Here is a 24,246-nt window from a genome sequence, read left to right as displayed (position 1 = left end):
TTCAGCGTTTTCCTCTTCTACTGCCTTCAAGTGTGCAGCAGGGAGCTGCAGGCTGGCAAATTCAGTCAGAGGTCTGGAGTCAGCCGATCTCCCTGGGCCGCACACTTAAGACCTGCAACTCAAACCATGCCTGATGAGAGGTAAATTATTTATGATGGCACTTTTCCTTAAAAACAGCCTTCTGGGTTATTGCTGCTGCTGAGGAGCCATACAAAATTCGAGCCTTCTGGATAGGAAGAGGCTATGCCCACACGGCCTTCCCAAAGAGGGTGCTCCTCCAAACTCACCCTGGGTTTCCCCCTGAGGTTTGAGACAGGAGATGAATTTATTTCCCAGACTCACAAGTAAGAGCTGCCACCCTGCCAAGTCTGTCTGCACCCCTGAAAGGTTCAGAGCCAAGGCTGTCTCCGTAGGAGGACTCTTGTTGGTAAGGGACTGTGCCACGAACCGCCGAGGACAGACTCGCTACAGGCAGAGCGTAACCTGGGCCCTACCCAAGCCTGTGGCCGGTGGTCGGGGCCCATTCACGCGTTCCACACCCCCGCATGAACCCATTGCCATTCGCCTGAGGGGCCCAAGATGCATCTAAGGCCACGAACAACCCGCTTGATGACCTTAAGGAAGAAGGCAGAAGACACTGGCGGCACCAGACACCTCTGGTCTATGGCGTTTCATTTCCTCTTGCCTCAGTGCACATTCCCCTTTTCCCCACAGCCCTCTCCAGTGCCTGTGGAGAAAAGGCGGCTGTGTGGCACCAGCCTCAGGCCCCTGGACTCGCCCGTCAGCTGCACCAGGGGACCTGAGCACAACAGCAAAATGAAGTCTCCACTCCCATGTGCCTTGGACATGCAGTTACCCAGACTAGGAACAGACAAACAGATTACACAGCTTGCAAACGGCAGTCACTGGTAAATATCTTATTCTTTCTGGTATTTTCATTTGACAGCAGATTTTTGTCAGCAATTTTCATCCCTACCATTTTTTCCACAATTTTTACAAATGCATCTCCATCACAGAGAAGGAAAATAACACACATTCAGAAGTGTAGACAGAAATTTTTCCTTTCACATGAGAAATGAAAACATGGCATCATGACTGGAAAAAAAACAAACAACCTGTATCGAACGGTCTGAAACACAGCAAATCCCCAGTAAAAGGACAAAATGCACCAGGCAGAAGAAAAGGAGCTAAATTTGTTTGGTGACAAGACTACTTTGCATTATACAGGTAATATTACTCAGCAAACTTAAATGTTTGCTCTTTAAGACAGAGATGTTCTACCAGGGTTGTGTAGTTGCTCTGATGCTAAAACAGGGGTTCTCCCAGTATCTAGAACAGACTTTAATCCCTATAAAATAAAGGATCACCACACTTCTCACTCACACACTACGGAAGGTCATAATTCTTCCACACTTCCTAGCTTTAGGTGGAGGATCTGCCTGAGGAACACCATTATCTCTACTCGTAGATATGGAAACTAAGCTGAAGTGAATGGATTTGCCCAAGGCAAGGGCAACAGCTAATGTCACATCACCAGGTACTAAACCCGACTACAGCTTTTCCTACTAGTCTGCAGGAAACAGGAAGAATGAAACGACCACACAGACAGGCAACCAGAAGGTCAGTTTGTACAAGTCGTTGTTACTTATTTTTTTCACGTGATTAGAGCTGAGACACGACTTGATTCCTTTTCCAACCCATCTTGGAAAGTTATTCCAGATACCTGATACAGTCGCTAGCAGCAAAACGTGCCCACTTTACACTCCTAAACCAGCAGAAATTAACAGACCAGCAGAATCCCATCAAAACAGCTGCCACAAGCCCACCAGAGCATATTCCAACAGGAACCCATCCCACAGATTCTTCTCCTGAACACGCTCAAACACACTGACTAGGCAGCATGAGTGGAACTTTAACAAACTTGAGCTACTTGAGATTAAAGTGGGCAAACTGCAAAGCCAGGGACCTTTCCTGGAGAATATGCTCGTCCCCTCCTCAAGAAAGCTTTTTGGGGGGATTCTCTACAGTGCTATGGGGAGGGTGCTGTGCTCCCCTCAGAGATCCCTGCTGGCTGCCCAGGGCAGAGCTTCCCCGGGTGCTGCCGCAGCACTGCCACGGCTTCAGACACAGGCTGTGAAAGAGCAGCAGCCCGAGAGCTTGCCCTGAAATAGCAGCAGCATGGGGGCCGTGCGGTAGAAACAAGTACAGGGACAGCAGCTGTAGCACGTTTTTGCTCCTCTTCCTAAGGGAACCAAGTCATTTCTTACTGGGTCACACTTGCAGAGTTTGATAAATGCTAATTTCAAACTCCAGACAAAATACATTATTTTAGCTTAGCTATATTATTCTTCTGTGGGGGCCCTGTGGCAGAAATCTGAAATGTGCCAAGCAGGCAAATACCTTAATTGTAATGACAGATTTTTCCACACACCATTCCAGCAAGTATCATATAAAGTTAAGTTACATCTACCACAGATGAAGGTCACAGCTGGAGAACATAAACTGTCCAAGGCTGGGGGGATTTTGGTCCTATTACTGCCAGAAGACAATGAAATATTAGGAAAATTACCTTTTTTTTGTGGAACGCAAGGGAAAAAAAAACTCAGCTATTCACTATATACATGAGTACTAGTGTATCAAGTTTAATGGCTCTGTTAGTTCATTTAACCAGAAGACCCATTAATACAATGCCATAGTTCAAGGCCCAAGGTAGTGACACCAAAAGCTAACGTAAATTAATAAATAAATATACAATTATCTGCCACTTCATCTTCATAAATCACTGATCAGCAATCTGTATCCTACTGAATGCTTTTTACCCAGCTTTTGAAAAGATTTTAAGTCAGGTTTACTTAGGTAACTAGCACACAGGACTGTATAAAGCGTACTTTATAATATTTATGTTCTAATATTTCTCAGGTCCTTTAAGGAACAATCATGTATTTCATTGTGCAGTGTATAAAACACTTAATTTGCTATGTGCAAAAAATAGCTAATAAGCAGTCTTTGAAAAAGGAGAGGATTAGCCATCATAATAAAGGAACGAAAGGGGCAATAAGCCCAAGGGACAGTACTAGCCTACCTTTATATTTCTGTTTTATTTTACAAAGTTACAGTTGAAAAGACTAGTTAGCTTTTGGATGCTTATTCACAAGATCTGTTTTCAATCACTTCAAGTATGGCGAGTCTGGCAGATTTCAGCCAGACCTTGCATAAGCTGGAGTGCTTTAGTTAGTGTTAGCTTCACAAACCCTTGTATGTAAGGAACAAAGAGAATAGGATAAATTACCTTTTTTACAGTATCAAGCAGTGAATATTTACCGCGTATCATACAAGCAGGTGCCACCTACTGAATATATGGTAGAGTGCACACTGTGATCATCATAAACAAATGCTCACGACGTGCCCACATTTCCATGTGACTGCTTTAGTCATCTTCGTTTCTTCGTGTTTACTCCTTCAGTGACTCAGCCGCAAGTTTCATTTGCTGTGAGAGAAGTGAGAAAAAAAAAAGTACATTAAATGGAGTGGTAGCAGGATGAATTAAACAAAACAGCAGAAATTGAAAGCAGGACAGTTCTGAAAACAACCAGATAATAAAGCTATACCAAAAATTAATTTGAGCCTTGGTAACTAAAAATAACAACGTGAGTCTTGTCTAAAAACAATAGTTTTAACAAAGGTATTGCTTTTCCCATCAAAAAATTCAGCAAATGATGATGCAATTTGTATGTTAATTAATTCTTTTCATGATGAATAACTGCTCACACTGAAATTAATGGGCCCAACAGATACAGAAAAAATTTCTCCTCATGACCAGGGGGAATTGCTTTAAGAACAGCAAAATGAAAAGCCAGGGGAAATTACTGTTGTATTGAAACCCTTCTCTGCCACTCTTAGGCAATAACCATGCTCATAAAGCTGTGCAAGCTGGCATCAACTCCACTGTTCTGCAGACCCCCGAGTCCTGTCCCGGTTATGCCTGAGCACAGGGTAGCTGACAATCGCATCCTCTCACCGTATGCAGCACTGGCTGCCACAGCAACAACGACACTAAGCACGGGCAGACTAGCAGACCGCTGAAATCCTCCTACTTTTAGGAAGAAATCTACCAAGTTGGAATTATGAAAACTTACCCTGGAATCACAGATTTTATTTTATTTTGTCGGTTGTTTTTTACTTTGATTGTTTTAATACAGGATAGTTCCTTAGGATAACTTTAGATAAGCAAAATGCTCATCACAATGAAGGGCTGCGATAACAATCTCAGACACAAAAGGAATTAAAAATATATTAATTATTCCTTGTTATAGCAGATATTCATTGTGAGGACATGAATACAATTCGCTTCATCAGTGGGATAATCTATCTACTGGCCACGTGGTCTGCACATTTGTAAGGTACGTTCCTTACAGATGTAAAATGTTAGTTCACTGTGAAATCTTGAATATTGTAAAAAAAAAAAAAAAAAAAAAAAAAAAAAAAACTTACCAAAATCACGTTAAGCTCATGTTAAGAATGTTAAGCTTTAACTGCTATTCAGTTTTTCTGTATTGCCCAGCTTTTTGCTGCTGAATTGAATGAAAACATCCTGTGATACAAGAAAGAGGTAGAGGACTTCTGTGGTGATGTGTGTTTTTTCCAATCCTGTTGTTAACTGGTTTTGTTTTCATTAACTTAGGACATCACCAGAGAGATCTCAACAAGAAGCCAGAATAACAGTTCCAGGTATCAAAAATATCTGCTGAGCAGCGAAACCAAAGCCACTCTTTGAAGCTTCTTGTTAAGGAGGATGTTTCACAGTGCAGAATTTGCAGCGGCAAGAAGAGCTGAGCTGAAACTGTGCCAAAGAAGGCACTCACACGTCACTGGTTACCAGCTAAAGGTCTTTCAGTGGCTGGAAGGCTGGAAACCACCTGATACACTAAGAAATAGTTGCAGAGACTTAATTCCCCAAAGGAAAAGACTGATGCAATAGTCAAATAAAATCAAAGGAAGGAGACCAGAGACCGACCCAAAGAACAAGGTGAGGAGCAAAGACAAGGAGAAGCACAGCACTGCTACAATTCAGAGTCCCTAGGCTGGTGTCCAAGACCACTGCCTTCTTTTGGGAGCTTTGGCAGACAAGGAATGAAAAGAGCTGAACACGCAAAAATGTGCAGTGATCGTATGGATAAATGATTTTACACAGCTTCTCTCTCCTGAGCAGCAGTGTTGTGGCCGTATCGTTCACCCACTGGGTGTTAGGGACACACGCTTCAGAGATAAAGTTATTTCTTTCATTCTTGTATTGAATTTTATATGAACAGCCTTGTAAACACAGGCTAGCAGAAATACAAACACCTAATAACACTATCAAAAAATTGGAAGAGGGGGAAAATGCAAATACAATGGATGCTTTCACTCAGTTTCTATCCCAAAGCATAAAGATGTCAGACTGCTTCAACACATCACCTTCTAACTTTCGTTTGCTGCAGGTCTATGCCAGAACCCATTCCAAAACACTACTCTGCATGATAAAACCACCTACAATTACTGTTCTTTACCATTTTTATCTGCATTTCCATGCCACCTATAAGAGAAGCAAAATTAGTTTGTGATACAAATATTTATATGCTTCTCCATGGCAACAGTGCAGGAAAAAAACATGGCTAAATGCAGGAATACAGATTCCTCTTCTGTGACCAGGCTCACTTGTTTGAATAAGTCTCTGTGTAAAACTACAGCATCTTTATTAAAGTGCCTTCTATCCCTAATGTAAAATCATTAGCGAGATGCAGAACACAACCACCTCGCTCAGTTCACGATTCATCAAATTCAAACCTAATTCACTTCTTTTGGAAACGTTTTCTCAAATTCTGAGTGCTGTTCGAATTATGTGGGGATTGATGAGTAATGCAGAAAACTGCAACTTTTACTCTCTGATTTCTGCACAGTTCAACAAATTCTGGAAAAAAACAAGCACATGAGTATTAATGAGGACTAGATGATCTGTCCAAAAATCCTGTGCAAGTGGGACTACTGCCATTTATTTTTGAAGGCTCTCCTCATTTTAACTGAGCTAATCTTATGCTAGTATTCTCTTATCCTGGTAATCTTAAGCTTGCGCATTTTAAATCCATGTGATGAACAAACAAATTTCCCAGATTCTTCAGTGAGCAGGAAAGCTCTTAAAATAGCTTCACACGCTGCCATGGCACAAACAGCCTGGACAAAAGCAGGCCAAGTGCAATCACTCCCATATTTCAGGAAATGAATCACAAGCAAAGTGAGAACCCCAAAAGCTGCCTATTTCATCTCTTCTTTAATCATTTCCATGATACCAGAACCCACTTTGCAGTACCTGGCAGCACCAGGCTCCCTCAGAGCTACCACTTTGGCAAGCGATGCGGGGTGGCACGGCAAGACAACGGCATTCTTTGCCAAGCTCAGGCTGAAGAATTTTTTAATTTTCTTCTCTTTCACTGTGAAAAGAAACACTACTTTTTCTTTTACTGGGAAAATATTTTTCTAGGACAACATCCAGGAAAGGGAGCATGTTTTTTTCTGATACTGGACAGGGAATTCACGAGGCACTTTTTATATGAAGGTCACTTTTCTCCCGATGGCCCCAACAGGCTCTTTGACAAACCTGTGGGGCTGAGTTACAACTGCTCCATCAAAAAGACATTTCTTTGTAAGCTTTAAGTATTATTTTAAGGATATTGCAAGAGGAATTAAAAGCTTCTAAATCTACTTTTTAAACCTACTGGATAAAAAAAGTCAACAAAAAACAACTGTCAGGTGAGCAGTATCCAAAGCCTACTCCCACCGACTGGAGCTGCGTAGCTCAGAAGCGCGTTAGCTCAGTGAACAACTCCTTGTTTATCACCAGCTGAGAACTACTCGCAGCAGGTTCGTGCTTTCGATTTGCAGAACAGGCAGCTGATGCACGACGGCTGGCCACGCAGCACTGCTGCCACGCAGCACCTACCAACACGACTCCCGCGGGTGCGGCCACACTAACTTCGTGCCCTGCTTTAAGCAGCACTCATAGCAGCAGCAGCTTGTGCATGCACGGATGCAATAATTCAGGAGCACGTTTAAACTAGTATTAGTTTATTTGTGTGTGTGTAGGGGGCTATAGTGTAGCTTATTCTAAAATTCTACTGTTAGGAATTGCTCAAAATATCTGCTGTAATTCAATAACTTAGCTATTTCCATTTCATTAAGTTTAAATTAAGTTTCATTTTTTTCATACAGGATGCATAATATAATTAGGCAGTACTTTTAGTAGAAACAGCAAAAGCCCTTCAATGTAGGTTCACAAATAGGCTTTACCAATTAATTAGATTTCACCACATTTCAACATTAAATTTTCTGAAAATATGTTAATAAAACATAACAGATGTTTTCCTACAGTTGCACACCAAGCCTGTAAATCAGGCTACTTTCTTTGTGTGTTTACAACAAGAAACACAAAATAAATTTTAATACACGGAATACTGGTTGTAGATCAACAACGGTAACTCTCCAATTAGAAGGTCTACAGAAGTCTAATTGTGTGGCTTAGTGCCACGAACACTGCTGCTATACGCAAGAACCAGCTGCAAACATAAACTAACAGAAATACACACAGACACCTTAGACATCTACTAAAACCACAGCACTCGAGATGCCGAGGGCTTTAGCAGTGGCAGTGCTTGCGTTTTGTTCCAGCCACAGCCTCACTGGAAATGAGGATCGCTTCTGCCCAACATTACAAGAACCCACCTTCATTTCCAACACCTACGTGCAGACCCTGCAGGCAGCATGCCCCGGTACGCAGCACTTCCCACCTCGCATGGCTGTGTTGGGCACGATGGCACATCCGATGCCACAACGTGTAGTTTCACTCTGCGTTTCACAAGCCCTATCTCACAAATACATCTGTGACCTTCTTTCCACTTTCCATACTAGAGGATGGTACAGATAAGCCTGCATTTCCATTATCGGTGCTCATTTCACACACGTTTATACAAAATGAATGACAGACAAAAAAAGTTTATCAGAAGACTGACATTCTTCGCATTCCTCATTTCTGTTTAATGTTGATTTCTTGCATTTGAGTAATGCTTGGTCATGGCAAGCCATCCCCTAACTACTCTTAATTTTTCTGCAGGGTATGGAAACAAAAACCAGAAAATTCAACCACAACTCAAGGAAAACAACTTAAAAAAATTAAAAAGTAATGAAACCAGTATTTAATGACTGTCCAGTTTGGTGCTTTTTCATATGCATACTCAACATACACATTTGTATATATGAACAGACACAAGTAGCCATATGGTTAAATGTGAGAAGACCTAAAGGCAGATGTATCAAATCAGCAACTCCATCTTCTGCTCTGCTTGTATTCGCTATGTAGAATGGCTCAACAGTAGTTTACTGCTTAAAGAAAGCGTGGTGCTACGTATCCTTCTCATTTTATCAAATTATAATTTTATTTTATATCCATCATGTTTTCTTATTATTCTTTCCTAACAGTGTAAAGTCATAACAAAGACAGCGTCTTGGGCCTTGAGCTGTTTCATGACAACTGCAAGAACATTATCAACATTAATCTTTAAGTGCCAGCCAATTATTGAAAGGGCAAATTAACACCTACTTTAAAACTCAGTCCAACTCTTCCACATGTAATATTTTACTCTGTGTGGAAGTGTAAAAACTTATTTAATGGAAATTTGTTATTGCTGAGTATAATGGTGGAAGGTTGTGGTAACTACTTACCTAGAACCATGGACCTTCCCTCAAGGTTTATGCATGTGGCATTTGACGCTCTGCAGGGAACAGAGCTTAAGGACATCAGGTCTGGGTAACTTTTGTGCCTCATTTCTGAATCTGACAAGTTTTTCAGCGACTTCTTAAGGTACAATTGCCATAACTGGAGATGACAACTCATGCTTGTTTAGAGTAGCAGAAAACACCTCTGCACTAGTATAGAATAGAAATTCCTGTGTATAAATCCCAGGACTTCTGTGTTACACCATATAGCTGCAATATAACACTGAATGCTTATTCTGAGCAACTCACACAGTACAACCCTGATGTCTTCTTGAAAGATTTCCAGAATACAATTCCCCCCTGGTTAGGTAATATTTTGAAAGATTTGTTCTTTGAGACTTCTAGGAACAATCTGACAACTTCCTTACTTAGTAGAGCCAAGACCAATGGCCCTGCGATGCTCCAAATTAGTGAAAACAACAAAATGCATAAGCATTAACCAGCCAAAATGCAGATTTTTGATAAGGAGGTGGAAGAATTTTAAACAGAAGATTATCAGACAAAGAAACAAATGCTGAACTTTGTGATTCTCATGAGAAGAACCCTTTAAGTCCTCTTGAGGACCGAAAAGTTGCTGACCACTGCAAGTACCATTCTCCTCTTCTCTAAACTGCATCTGGAATACTGTGTCAAGCTTTGCCCCCATGTATGAATGATACTGATCAACTGGACAAGGCCTAGTACATGGTCTGAACTCAGCAATGACCCTGCCTTGAGACCTCCTGAGGTCCCTGCCAGGCTGAGAGATTTTCATGCTGTTCCCACAGGATTTGTGACAGGGGAGTATGCCTGCACACCAGAGATCTTGAGTGGCAATCTGCTATGACAAATAGCAGGTAGTAGCAAAGAGCAAAAAAAATTCTCTTCTTCCCTTTTATGTATGCCTATTTCACAACAGAATACCAAGTACAAAAAGCTAGCGTTAATGAAACAAGTTTGCAAAATTAGTAAGTGCAGAGTCAGGGAAAATGTGCAGATTCACATAACACATGCTTTGAAGTACTGTGTATGATTAATAGCACTGTGAGCTATAGCAGACAAAGCAACCCCATTTGTAGTAGATTTTTCCAAGATTTTTTTCTGATCTACTTCATATTTGTCTCTGATTTAAATTGCAAAGTATTAATTAATCCTCATTACGATATTCTTATTGCATTAGTCACCCTTTGCTGAATCTTATTTCAGTTCAGTAGGTAGTACAAAAATGTAGACATAGTAGTAGAAGAAAATACTATACTATCTAATGTGTCTTCAAAAGTATATCTTAAGAATTCTTCCAACCCTCAGAAGACTTAAATTATTTTTATCTTATCTTAATTCATACTTTTTAAAATTCACTTCTTTTACCATTTCTGACTACCCAGTTGCAAAGTGAAAGAAGTATACAATGTTAACCATTATGCCTAAATGCCTAAGAAGAGCACTTGCTCTGAACGTACCCGCAGCACGACAACACCCCAGCAAGTGCTCTCTTCTTTAGGCTACGCAGTTACCTCTCTCACCCAATAAGCAGCCGGTCAATAGATTTTGGAGTCAGAAACTATTGACCAGCTGAGAAAGCAATGATGCAAAAATATCCAAACTGACATGACCTTGATCGCATCTCAGTGCGGAGGGATGGCCTGCACGGTCACTGGAGAACTATGCCCGTCAGTCATACGTTTCATTAATTTTGTGACCTGTGTCAAACTGATTTCACCACAGCTTAAGGGCGAGGTTTGTCACGGGGCTAATAGCACGTCAACAGCGTTTGGATTATTGCAGTGAGCTACGATAAAATTGGGTTTCTCAGGACTTTTGGATAGCATTAGTAACCAGTTTGCAGTTGCTAGTTACAATCAAGAAAATAGGTAAAGCAAACCATTCCCCCTATCTGACCATCTTACCTGCTAAGCTAGATGGATGCCCTGAGCACCTACTCACCCGCTGGCAGCAGAGTTCACCGAGGCCTCCGCACACAAAGCCCCGACCTGTGGGCATGCCTAAGACTGAAATGCTGTTGCAGACAGCTCAGTTACCCTTTCACTAGCTGCAGCAGCAGCCGCCTGCTCAGGATAGCCTCATTTACCTCGTACATTACATGTTTTGTGCTTGCCCTGCCTCATGGCAAACCCAGCATCTGCAAGAAGGCCGGCGGCAGAGGTGAAGGCAGCCTGTGCCCTGCAGGCCCTGCTTCTGCTCCAGCGAGCAAGTTTGCAGATGGTGCTGGAACTACACAGCTTGCTGAGAGAATATACATTTCAGACTAAAGCTACGTGAGCTCTGTGCTTCCATTTTGGGGACTAAAGACTGGAAGGGATCTGCTGGGTTATAGACACAAGCCTCCCTCTAGTGCATAAAACCTCGTTGTAGGGGCTTGGCCCAGAGGACTCCACATAACTAACATCTATTCCACTGGTACGCAGCCAAAACCCACACAAGTTTTGCCAACAGCCTTTAACAAGTTCTGTTGTACCAGAGGCAAAAGACAAAGTTAAACTATTTAATGTCACAAAAAAAGAACACAGGAGAAATTAAGAGCACGAACACATCTCCATAATCCATGCTACAGCAGGGAATAGGTTGTGTGAAAAGCCTCGAAAGTCTCTCGCAATGAATTACGCCCCACGCTAAGGAAAATGGCAAAGAATACTCTGTAACCCCACTGCTTTCTGACCACAGATTTAGCAATCATTTCAACCCAGACACACAAAGCCCAACAAGGAGACACCAAAGCACTGCGGCCCTGTGCACGTTCTGGAGCGGCAGCTGGCCCAGAGAGCACAGAAGCATGCCTGTCCCTATCCCAAGCACAGCCTGCCTGGGTGGCCACCTGGGCCCACATTTATTTCCAAATGTCTAAATTTCCATATCAGTATAGAGCTCTACTCAGTTTCCAAAAAAGAGCAGTAACAACAACAAAGGTTGCTTCTCTACACAGGGAATTAATTAGGTAATCTAGATTGGACTCCCAACTTCAAGCACCAGTTTTGGAAGTTTCTATGACAAATTTGATACAAAAGCAGGTAACATGAAGGACACATGGCTGTGCTGAGACCCATGTCAGATGATATTAGAGAAATCGGACAAGTCAGCAGTATAAACAGAAAACATTAAAATATACTTGAAGTATAAACCATGTGTTCAGAAATACAGTTTTCACACTAAGTGCTGGGCAAATATGTAGCAAAAGCAATCACTCTTTTTAAGGTGTTATTTTTAAACAAGGAATTTGCCTCTCAGTTTAATCTGCCATATCAGCATGAAAAGTGAGTTTAAAGAAACTATTCAGTATTTAAATTACTTGGTCAAGGTCTACTCTCAGTTTTGCCTAAGAGCTAGATAGGGTCTCTTCCAAGATCAGGAAGAGAAAGGATCTGCCAGGTACCCAATTTATTTTGCTCCCTTGCCCTAGCTACTTGTCCTGCCCATATCATTTCCAGCAGCATTTTCATTCTTGTATTTCTCTTCAAAGACAAGCTTTCTTCTTGCGGGATCTCTGCTATTACCTATTCACAGCCCAGTAAAAAATTGTCAATGTTAAGCTGGAAACCAATTGCTAATTACAATAGTTTTATTATTACTGTGAGGAAATCAGTTCCACAAATTTAGAGTGTATCAAAGGTCCCTCTGCCAGTACTTTCAGAATATCACAACTGACAAAATTAATTTTTGCATCTAAGATACCAGGCAAGTGCCCTGTCTGCCAATCAACCCATCCCTTGGAAACAAGGAAAAAGAGGCAACTTGTTTTCCATTAATTAAACACCAGGCTAAGCATAAGCACTGATCAGTTATACGCACTGTCTCATGTTTAAAAATGTATTTATGTCAATACCTATCTGTCTAGATAAGGCCATATATGTACCCAGATAAGGTCAATTACTTGAATTTGTTATGGTAGGTTTATGGCATGACCTGGCTCAGGAAGTTCTTGAGCTGAGCACAGGCAGAGGACTAGAAAATATTATAGGGAAATAAAAACATTTGCCCTGCTCTCACTCTACCCTAGGCACCTGCTTATTGCCACTTTGGGGCCTGGCCTAGAGAAACCCTTCATCTCACAACCCGTATGCAGACACACACACACACACACACAGGACACACATGGCTTGCCAACCTTTCCATTTTCATTTAAGATGCCCAATTGGTTATGAACCATTACTCTCAGAGAATTGCATTAGATTGCCTAGCAAGCATGTAAGAGAGTCTGAATAAGCTCTGAAATAGCTTATAGACAGTTTGACAATTAAGTAAAAGATGTTGATTTGGTAGTTTGTAACTCTGCATTTCTTTCAAATAAGAGAAGTTACAACGGTTGACATGGTCCTAAATTACAGATATCACAATATTTATAAAATTACATTGCTAACCTGCAGTAATTTTAAACAACCTAGCAAAAGATAGAGTTCTCATTTACTTCTGAATTTCACTTTCCACGCTTCCTAAGTTATGAGTGGACAAAACCCTTTTCCTTTTTTTCCACCAAAGCAGTGGGAAGCAAGCCTGTTTGCTACAGGTTGGTTACCTTTCTGTTCAGAAGCGATGTAGTGCTCTGCTGGAAAAGCTTGCAGTTTTCACTACAACAACAACATTCCCCTGTGAGTTACCTCAGCGTGCCAACATGCAGTACTGCAATGCCCTAGATACTCTTTCTCCATAGTCCCTTTTTCAGAGCTATCGGTATTGTTATTAGAGACCCTGACAAAATTTGTGCCTTTCTGTTAGTAATTGCTTTGCAAAGATCTATTAAATGATTCTGCAATAAAGAGATACGGAAATTTAAAGATAAATAATAGCTACTACTTCCAGGTTGAAGAGTTTGAGAATTTAAGCAGCTTTGTAACATGAAGATAAACAACGATCTGTAGATATGCTGAATTATAGGGATTTAAGGGATATAGCACTATATCCCTTGCTGATTCCCTGTCCTGTTTTCTGCTGTCCAAATTGCACCCTCTTCCTTTGATTTTTACTTCTTTAAACTGAGAATTGCTCACGTCTGCATCTAAATCCAATGGCAGGTAAGGGCCAAGCTCACAGGCAGAACTGCCTCCTCCTCTCACTCCCATCCTGAGGAGCAGTCGGAAGGAGAGGAGGAACAAATGAGCACAGCCCCACTTTGCTGCTCTGAGGGGCTGGATAAAGCCATGAGACAAACCGAAGCCAAGAAAATAGATGTGCTGGGCAGATACGTACTGCTTGAGTCCAGCCTCTGTTCCAGAGCGACCTGCTTTTGCTTCAGAAGAAATCAGAGCAAATGGTGCCAGCTTCAGCATGCACCGAGGGATTAACTATTGTGATTCATGTTCAATTGCCACACTAATTTAATTCTATCTGACCTCGAGGCTTTGCTTGGAAATGTTTCTTATACATTGTAAAATGCTTTAATGGGTATCCTGGGTTACCAGTACCATCACATGCTTATTTCTCAACTTCGACCTGTCGCAACAACAAATATATTCTCTAGCATGCAGCCACAAATATCTAAAATGTGTCTTCAACGCATTAGTTGTAATACATTACAAGTGTGTCCTATTGCTATAGAAACACTGTACAACATTACCACTTGTGAGAATATGTACTGTCTTATAAATTTTATAAGACGACCTATATAAAATAGGTTGCTAAATCTGTCAAACAAATCAGATTTTGAAAACACTCCAGTATGTGCTGTCAAAGGACTCTAAATAAACGTTTAAGGCATCATATGATTTTTGCATCACTGAAGTGAGTTAATATTATCCACTGAGTCACTTAGTTAATTCACTGTGAATTTATGTGATAGTGTAAGATGGGTGGTGAGCACACATTTCCACAGATCCTTCAGGGCAAATCAAAAAAGCAAGCTGAGACAGGACAAATAATTACAAAATATTAACAAGCTGGAGAAATCCATTTTCTGCACTTTGAGCTTGATGATATGTCAGTGCTCATGTGCTTATGTTTCCTTTTTGGTACAGAGTGAAAATTCCATATTCCACATAGGATCAACAGAATTGCAAAATGCATGGCAGTCAGTTGCATCCTTTCCAAAAAAAAATAATAATGCACAGTTGTAGTGAAAGATTTCTTCAAGAATCCATAGCATAGACCTCTCATATACCACAGAGCACATAATTTTCCTTATTAATAGGAAATAACAGTAATTATTACTGGTTTAAGGGACTATATCAAAAGAAAAGAGGATATCCATTAAAAGAAATGGAATTATAGGCTGTGGTTTACAACATACCACAATGAGAATGCGTCTACAAAAAGGAACTGAACAGCATCTGCACACACAGATCTCATTCTCTGTTTTCCTGTACACTGTCTATATGTACACATCAACACATACTAAAAGGAAATGAGGAGAAAGCACACATGCAAAGATAGAAGCAAATAGAGAAGACTTTAACAATGCTAGGTCCACACCTATGAGCAGTTTCAGTAAAATGTTTCTATGTAAAAGGGCGTTCTCAACAATATTAATGGGATATTAAATACAATGTTCTCAACAATATTAATTTAGACAAAAACAAAATTTTAAAAAAATACTACTAATAGTTTCAAAAAATACATACAAATAGGCTGAACAAGGAGAAAAACTGTCAGAAAAAGGGAATTTATCATATTATGGAATGGATCATTCTGCTCCTCTCCTTACCAGTAATAAACAAACAAAAAAAACCCAAGCACTCAACACGAAACGGAGAAATGGGAAATTATAAAATTAAGCTTATCCCAGAGGAATACATGGCCTCTTATTTTTAGTGCTCTGACACTCAAGGAAATTTGGAAACAAACCTGCTAACAATCTTTTTTCTAGACTAAAGGAAAATTAATTTGCAAATCTTCCTAGAATAGTCTATTTTTTCCTACCCATAATATCACATGTAACTGTACAACTTGAATTTTTTTTGCAACTATTTGCACATCATTTGAACTCATGCCACTGTTTTATTGACATTTACTGTTTGAATTGTTTTATTGATACTTACAATATGAATAAAAAGGACTTTGTCTGAATTCTTGCACAACTTTCTACAGCGTCCCTTCCACAGGCAGTCCACTCAGGCTTGTGTTAGATAAACAAGTGGTTAAGAGTCTCAATACTCATGTAATTCCTTACTCAGGCAGGCACAAAATGAAATTTATAAAACAAAACGCATGGGAGAAAATGAACTGTCAAATCTTTTCAATATTAGAAACTGAGTGTAGGGGTTTGAGCTGAAGGGAGACATACTCATTATTGATAAATTAAAAGGGAGGCATCCAGTAAAAAATGACAAATAAAATTGAAGACTTAACACAAAAATAAATTAGGCACAGGCCTGATAAATACAAAATGACCCAAAGTCTCTTTAAACAGATGTAACTTTGGTCAGGACAGCCAACCTGTGGGGCAATACGAACAATTTTTAAGGAACAGCACAGCCATAAACAACGATTTACTTCTGATCTCACCTCAGGACTTTGCGTTCTTATTGAAACGCTACACTAAAAATCAATGCCACATTCATATAATTGCATTGCAACTACAGGCTAATTACTTTTCAGTAGTACAAACCTCTCTGTATTTTCTGTGTATACTTAACAGATTTCTTTTTACTTCCATTTCCAACACCTGCGGTAGCGTTCCCTTTTTAAGGAATAGCCTAAGATTATTGAGTAAGCATTTCAGTCTCTGTCTGTACTGTCCTTGTCACAAGATATTAGAATATTATGTGTCACAGCCTGTCAGAAAAGAGAGATCAGATTTGGGAGAATACGAGAAATAGAAAAAAAAAATAAATACATTTTGCTGGAAAGTGATGATTTAAAATCTAATTTGGGTCAGGTTTTTAATTTTTGGGGGGAGCATAATTTGTGTTTTCAATCTTATTTACAGGGAGACAACTACAGAGCTCTATAACAGGCTGTTGGTTTTCTATTATTGTCTTCCCAAGTCAATAACAACTTTTACTCTGGTAATTTTATTGCAAATTTTGCCTTTTTAAATGTAGTAGTATACCCACTGGGTCACTAACTTAATATCTCAAAACATAACATTTCTCTTTTCTTGCTAAGAACAAAAATAAGCTTTTATTTATTACTGGGAAAAAAAAAAAAAAAAAAAACAGGTATTCTGTACAAGTTTCCTAACAGAAAACTGTAAGAGAGCAATAGAAAACTTGCCAGATTTATGTATAATGATTGTTTCTTTTCCTTCTCCAGCTGCAAGACCGTAAGTATAAGGCATACAAGAAACAAAACCTGCATTTTCCAGTTTTTCTGTTCTTTTTCTACTAGTATGTGCTTGTACTCTTTTACTTCTCAAGAATGCAGAAGCCACCTTTGGCCCAGCAAAGCAGCAGTAGCTCAGGCCTTCTCCTGGCCCAGATAAGGACAATTAACACTACCTATAACAAATGACAAGACTCTTCCTTTGGAAGCCTATGAGTTAACAGACAAGCGAAATAGGGATGCTGCTAACATCACAACTTCCCTTCATATGTTCCATGCTAACTGCTCCATACTCCTCATTCTTCTTGTGCATCTTTAACTCCAGGTTAAAGGGTATTTTTTAACAGTGGTTCCATATAACTGAACAGGCTAAAACTTCTTTGGTAAGCACCCCAGGCACTCAAGCTTGTGGACTGATGCAACCTTATCAACTTCTGATCAAAGAAAAGTATCCCACTGAAACTGCCGTCTGCTGAACTTGCTTCTTGACTTTACGCTGATCTTCCTGTGACATGGGAATAAGCACAATGCTGGAAAACCAATGCAAATAACACCTTAACTAAATGTTCTATCAAGGAATCTGCAGGAGTTCCACTAAAAAGAAGTCTTTGGCCTGTGTTACTGAATGAGTGAATCTCTTCTTGATTTCTGCTCATCAGTGGAAAAAAATGGAAAAGACAAGAAAAGCCAACTCAGAATTGAACATCCCTATGAATGGTCTTGTGTGAGACTTCTGTATGACAAACTGGAGCCTTCACAGTGGGTTTAGAAATAATCTTGTTTTGGAACCAGATATGCAAATTCTCCTGATTGATGAGATAAGCCTAATACTTACTAATTGATACAGAAAGTAAGCAACTGCTCCCATTAATAGTTATTCCAAAGTTTTAACTGGGTTTGCTACAGTTTCTTACACATCTCTCGGAAACAACAGGAATGATTGCTCCCAGAGAAGAAAGTGTATGAACTAATTAATGGTTTGGTCTGATAATTTCAACATCACCAAGATAAAAACAAGTAAGGGAAACTCTAGGCGTGCCCCACTTGCAGAAGAAAGGTGTCTTCTTACCGCATGTGAGCATAAGTTACCCACAATTTCTCAGCTTGGCAGATCAGCTAAATTCTAGGTTTGCTCAACAGTACTTCTTCCACCAACTCGAACCCATCTACCTTTTATTTCATTAAGATTTCACCTCACTGCTAGTTATCAAATGTCAGCTAAGACCAAGCCTTTTTCAAGAGACAGACTGATTATTTGATGGCATCTATAAGAAAAAACAGGAAGGACAAGGAGTTTCAAGAAGCTCATCTATTTAGCAAATTTACCTCTCCTTTCATTTATATATGGCCAGGAGTGTTCTATCTTTAAAAAATAAAAACAAAAAACAAAACAAATAAACAAATTCAGCTTAAAACAATGCTAAAAAGAAACCTTATCCTTCTATCCTTTCAGGGAAATGGGCTTCTATATTTTTTCAATTTATTTAAAACAATATTTCACAGACTTGGTATCCAGTTCTAACAGAGGCTCAAGAATTAAAGCAATCTCAAAAAAATAAAATAAAATAAACACATCTATAACTAAGATAAAAAACAGGGCAACTAAACTCTAAACTTTAGATTCTCCAAATTCTTGTTAGGAAAGCAAATCTTTCTTTCCCAATCCATTTCATAGGAAATGTAGCCACGAACAGTACACATTACACCTATTATTGGTTGAATGACCTAGCAAACTACAGAGGAGCATAATGCTTTGAAACAATTTCTCAGGTTTGCTTGCTGTCAACAGAAACAAATAAAAGATCACATATTGCCTGAACTTATAAAACATTCTATTCATTTCCAGTCCTGCTTTTCCATTTAATGTATTTTACTGAAACTTTAAAATACAATAAAGCTTTAAAAAGAGTCTGTATTTCTTTCGTCAGATATTTTCCTCCTGGCTTCTCTAAGCCATTTTATATGAGCTGGCATCTCAAAAAGGTATGCAGAGACTAACAGTACCACTGAACCTTCCTGACAGCCTGCCTCCCAGAAACAAACAGACAATATCTCAAGAAAAGCCCTGCTCTGAGCACTGCTCCCTTTTTCGTATCAGCTACCTATCACGACATGCTATGCTACCTGTAATTCATATAATTGCACAGCAGGGAAAAACAACACTGGGAGGTACACGCAAAAAGACATACTCTTTTGTTTAAGCATACAGTTATTTATATAATGGTATGACGCTTTCTGTTTACATAAATGAATTTGCTTTTCACAAAATTTTTCTCTAAGTGCTGAAGACTTCAGTCTTACTTAACAAAGTAAACACAGAACAGCAACATAATACTCCTTCCTTAACAGAACAACATCGTCTGATACTACATGCAATGATGCAGATATATGCCCGTCTGTAGAAAACTATAGTACACCTCATGATTTAAAAAGCTTCCCAGCAGAATGTTACATTGATTTGACAAAAATAAAACATCAAACACTTCAGTTTGACACGTGTTTCAGGAAGAGAAAGTTAAGGGAACTCCAATGACATCTACTTTCTAAAGCACCTCAGAATACGTTTTAGTGCTTTGTAATCTGTTTAAAACAGAACATCCTTTCCTCTGTATGAATAATCAAAAATGGCCACTTTCAGATTGGAAAAATACATTTGCTGCTGCTTGTGCAGCATAGCATACAGCGAATTAACTACACACTAGGCAATAAGAATCTAAAATATTCTCTGTGATAATTGAGAAGGATGCTGTGTACTAATTAAACACTGACATGCTCTTTGACCCCAGCCATCTTCCTTTGAACACAAAGCCTCCCGTACTACCAAATGTCAAGTCTTGCTGCTTTTCCACAGAAGCATGAGAGACTTGAAATACAGCAGAAATACTGCATTCATGATGCACTACAGGACAATGAGAAAAAGGACATGCGGTTATTTGTATGTTGACTGTTACAGACATTCAGGTTAAAAAATATCCTTCATAAACACACACATCATTTGCTCCAGTTAACGTACTTCCTCTTTTGCTTCACACTGAAATTAACTCATATTAGTGCTACTCTAACCTTCTTTTATTCATTTGTCTTTGTTTAATCACTTCACACTTCCATCACTTGATAGTTCAGCTGTTGTTTCAACGAGATGGCCTACGACAGATTTGCTGGCAGTCTGAACTACGTGTAGGTTCTCTTCAGAATGGCATTTTCCCCAGTCCTGTTCCAGGAACAAATCTGATTTAAAGAGGAAATGCAACCGTAATGAATGTATTTTATGGATCCATTTCGAGTGCATTATGATGCATCATCCTACTCTTGAGTTTCTCAATTTTCTAAATATTTGCCTTCCCCTCAGGTTTGTTCTTAATATTTTCTTAACATTGTGCACACAACAAATCTCACCTTCCAGGAGGGCTAATACCAGCTATGCAGTTTTGCACTAAGGATGCATATTCGTAACAAGAAACGCAGCACAAATACTTTTTAGCTCATCCAGCCCCCTTAGAGTTTACAGATGCCCTGTCCCCTCATGCTAGACTAAAACAGACTTTGAAGAAGGTAGATGGTAAATCTGCATTCTGACAAAACATTTCTAACACTCCAATTATTAATGGTTTTCTCCCTTCGATGCCCATCCATATGATCATTCACATTGCCACTGACTCAAAGCAGTCTCCTCCCACACATTCACAGTTGATTAGGAGTTAGATTTGAGTCTTTCAGCAGGACTGCCACAAACAGCTTTGCTTCTGGATGTTTCTTAAGTGGAAGAGTGTGGTAACGCAGCAGCAAACACTAGGGTTACTTTTCAGATGTCAGGACTACAGAATTTTCTGAGGGTGACACTGTAATGACACTGATGTGTGTACCTGTGTAAGTACGGACATGTAGCTCTTTGCAAATTGTGATCACTTGTTATCCAGTTAGTTGCCTTTGTGATAGGCTTATATTGAGTATAATTATCTTGAGTAACCAAAACATCCAAAAGAAAAAAAAAAAAAAATCTTGAGCCCAAGCACTCCAAGCACACGTGCATCCATCTGGACAAGCAAACACCACCACACAAAACGATGCGCTTTGAGTTGACAGGATGCATTACTACAGAATAAACATTAAGTAATTCTTCTTTAAAGCTCAAGATAGAGTCTGAATTTCAGTCATGGCCAACTGTCTCCTAAAATATGCAGCTTTCACAGTGATAGTATGTCTCCCCAAAGTTACCTGGATCAGGTTTAAAGGGCAGGGGCCATGGCGAGACCATGAAGCAACTTTCCAGCTAGCAGCCAATTGCAACAAAAGTTATCAATTTGCAGAAGCCTGAAGGATATTAAATACCTTCTCATTTTTGAAAATTAGTTACTCGGTAGGAAGGGAAATCCAAATCACCACCCTGTCATTGAGAACACAATCGTAACACAACTCCTTCTGCTACGCAGTAAGGGACTGCCAGGTGTTTAATCAAGCTGTATGCACAGCTGTACATAGGCTCATGAAAGACAGAACATAAATCCTGAGGAAATTGGGCTTCATTAGCTCTGCTAAAGCAGACTGTGGTAACACGAGTACATGAAACTGAAGTTTACTGTATAAGAAATCGGGCCAATCTCCTTCACAGGATCTGCCCCCACACACATTTGAGAAAAATACTTTCATTCCCTTCCCTAGTTATAACCTGCGTTTATCGGAGAGCTCTGTTATTTTCACTAGTCTCTTAGCACACAGGTATTGAATTTTCAGATTTCTTTTTAGATTTATCCAATTTATTTGACTGTAAGGCTATATGCAAAATAATTTTTCTCCCTTTTTGTCTCTAAACAAAAGTTATTGCTCTATCTGAGAGCAAGCAAGGTAAAAAAAAAGTTTAGAACATTAAAAAAAATTAAAGCAAGCACACGACAGAAGGAAACTGTCAACAGCAACAACAGAAATCAGAGTAACTACAGCTCACTGCTTTGATAAACTTGAGAACACTCACAGTTTATAGAAATTTAGCTCTCCAAGGAGCCAGGAGAATAATATCTGCCATGGCAACCAAACAGAGCAGTCTTCTGGCACCTTCTGAATGAGCATTTAGGAGGAGATTAATTCAATACTCCGAATGATGAAAGGGCTCTTGAGATCCATAACTGTCTCCCACAAATTACCCTTATTGTACAACTGGATGTTTAGAACAGATTGCACATTATCTATATTGAACTAGAGCTTTCACAGCAAATTTATACGAAATAGATTAAGCCCACAAGATGTGTCACACTATTTTCACCCACTCTTTTCGGTGCATTTACAAAAATGAGTATTTTATTAAATGGATCGCTGAGGTTTTGCAGGATTTATTTTTAAGCTTATTTATATTTAGAAGCTATTGTAAACCTTTTTACTACACAACTTTGAAATTTCTGAAAACATGTAAAAGCATAAAAAGCTACAAAAAATAATTTACAGTATAGTATATACATAGACAGCAGAAAGACTGCCACATAAGTAAGCATTGTCTTTTTTTATGCATTTCATGTTTCACATACATAGTAAATTCAAGTGATGGCAAACCTCAATAAATAATTTTGCATCTTCCTATTCAAATCATTTATTTTTTTCAGCAAATGCAGCACCTGATGAGCACCAGACAGCTCACTGAGGACAAGTAGCTTCTAGAGAACATTTCAGAAGAGAATATCAAACATCTAGCTGCTTCATCACGATCTAAATTACTATGGAATTTAGCCTCCCAGGACTAAAGTGATTTAGTATTTTGTTTACTGATTTCCTTATACTACAAACAATCACACTGTATGACTTACAAAATGGAAGAAATTTGTAATAAAAGAAGATTTGTAGTTTACAAACTATTTCAGCATAAAAGATCTAGTCAGCTTGTTTTAGGAATGCAAAAGCATGCATTGTCTCTTCGGAGACCACTATAATAAGTTTTTCTCCACAGTTGTTGTTCTAGCAACATTGAAGACATAGTACTTCACTTACTATATTAATATCTTGCCAGTTCTTTGCAGATATGAGTAATACCCGGATTGCATTGACTGCCACAGAAGAGGTACACCTGAAAATTAGTGTTAACCAGTCTGACCTTCAAGATTAAAGATAATAAATATAATTGATTTTGTTTTGTATTTGGCCACTAGATTACTCGATGCAACAGTAAGAGGCTCCTGGCTGAATACAGAAGGCCTCTTCTCCTAGTCTCTAGTAAATTCTTATAAAGAGATGGTATATTATTTAGTAAGTATTGCTAACTACTATTCAGAAATGTTTAAGATTTCACACAATGAATAAAATATTAAATTTACAAAGTAAAAAGTCTAAAAACCAGGGGAAACTGAAATAAAATTAGTACATACAATTTTTAAAGCAGCCTTGAAATGAAAGGTGAACTCTTCAAGAATTTCCAAAGGCCACACATAATTTTTAGTGACATACAGTGGAAGTCAGACACTTAATCTGCTAGACCATTTCTGAAAATTAGTTTGGGTTTTTGATTTCATTATCGTATATTACTTCTGCAAAATCCCTACCTTCAGAACTCAGAATATGTTAGGGCGTCAACACAGAAACAAAAATTAGTGAGTACAATTACAATTCTGAAGATCCACGTTATGTAGAACTACCATTTATTTGCAAATGAGGTGATTCTTAATTTACACTGCTTAAGTGTAGACTGTACTCTAGAAGGAACTGTGTATCATGAATAGCAAACAGCATGTAAATCAAGGAGCAACAGTCAGGCTCTAAACAGGAAGGATTTGCTTAGCCATGAAACAGCAAAAATAAAAACAAATTTAGGTAAAGCAGCCTCACTCACTATCATCTAACTTATCACAGATGGAGGTAGGAATAAAAATAAAATCACACTGCAACCCTAAATAAGGATCCAGGGCACAAGGGGCAGAACTGTGGTTTGGCAAGTTCCCTTCAGTTTACTATTTCTCACTTGAGTCTTACTTTAAAATGACTATATCCCATTACAAGCCTTCAGTCCCCATTTTGGTTTTGATAATTAAGACTGTTTAAGTGTTAGAAGGTCTTTCAAAACATCACAGGAAAAAAAAAAAAAAAACAACTAAACAACTGTGGGTTAGATCTCCTGGGAAGACAAGGCTCTTGAATCCAATGGAGTTAGGCTCATTGCAGCTGAAGACTTTTGTTCTTCTCAACTTGTAAAAAGTAATGAAGTAATGAAGTGAAACAGATTTGTTCATTTCTTTAGGCTCAATGGGAACGCTACACAGGTTTTAATACCTGTATTTTAGA

The 24,246-nt window shown here is 39.1% G+C and overlaps 1 protein-coding gene across 3 annotated transcripts in view; it reads right to left on the bottom strand.

The window, feature by feature from the left end:
- Positions 1-923: 923 nt before the first annotated feature.
- ANO10 (anoctamin 10) overlaps positions 924-24,246 on the bottom strand; it is a 119,592-nt gene continuing 96,269 nt past the window's right edge. For 2 of the 3 annotated variants that reach the window (XM_040548365.1, XM_040548366.1), the window contains exon 13: positions 924-3,487. In XM_040548365.1, coding sequence (XP_040404299.1) covers positions 3,452-3,487 — 36 coding nt within the window. In that variant the 3' untranslated portion in view covers positions 924-3,451. The remainder of the gene's footprint in view (positions 3,488-24,246) is intronic. The other variant, XM_040548367.1, reaches the window with a different exon arrangement.

Source organism: Cygnus olor, chromosome 2, assembly GCF_009769625.2.
Source record: "Cygnus olor isolate bCygOlo1 chromosome 2, bCygOlo1.pri.v2, whole genome shotgun sequence".
In the NCBI taxonomy this organism is placed as follows: domain Eukaryota; kingdom Metazoa; phylum Chordata; class Aves; order Anseriformes; family Anatidae; genus Cygnus; species Cygnus olor.
Note: the sequence above shows the minus strand (reverse complement) of the source record. Positions and strands in the feature narration are given on the sequence as shown.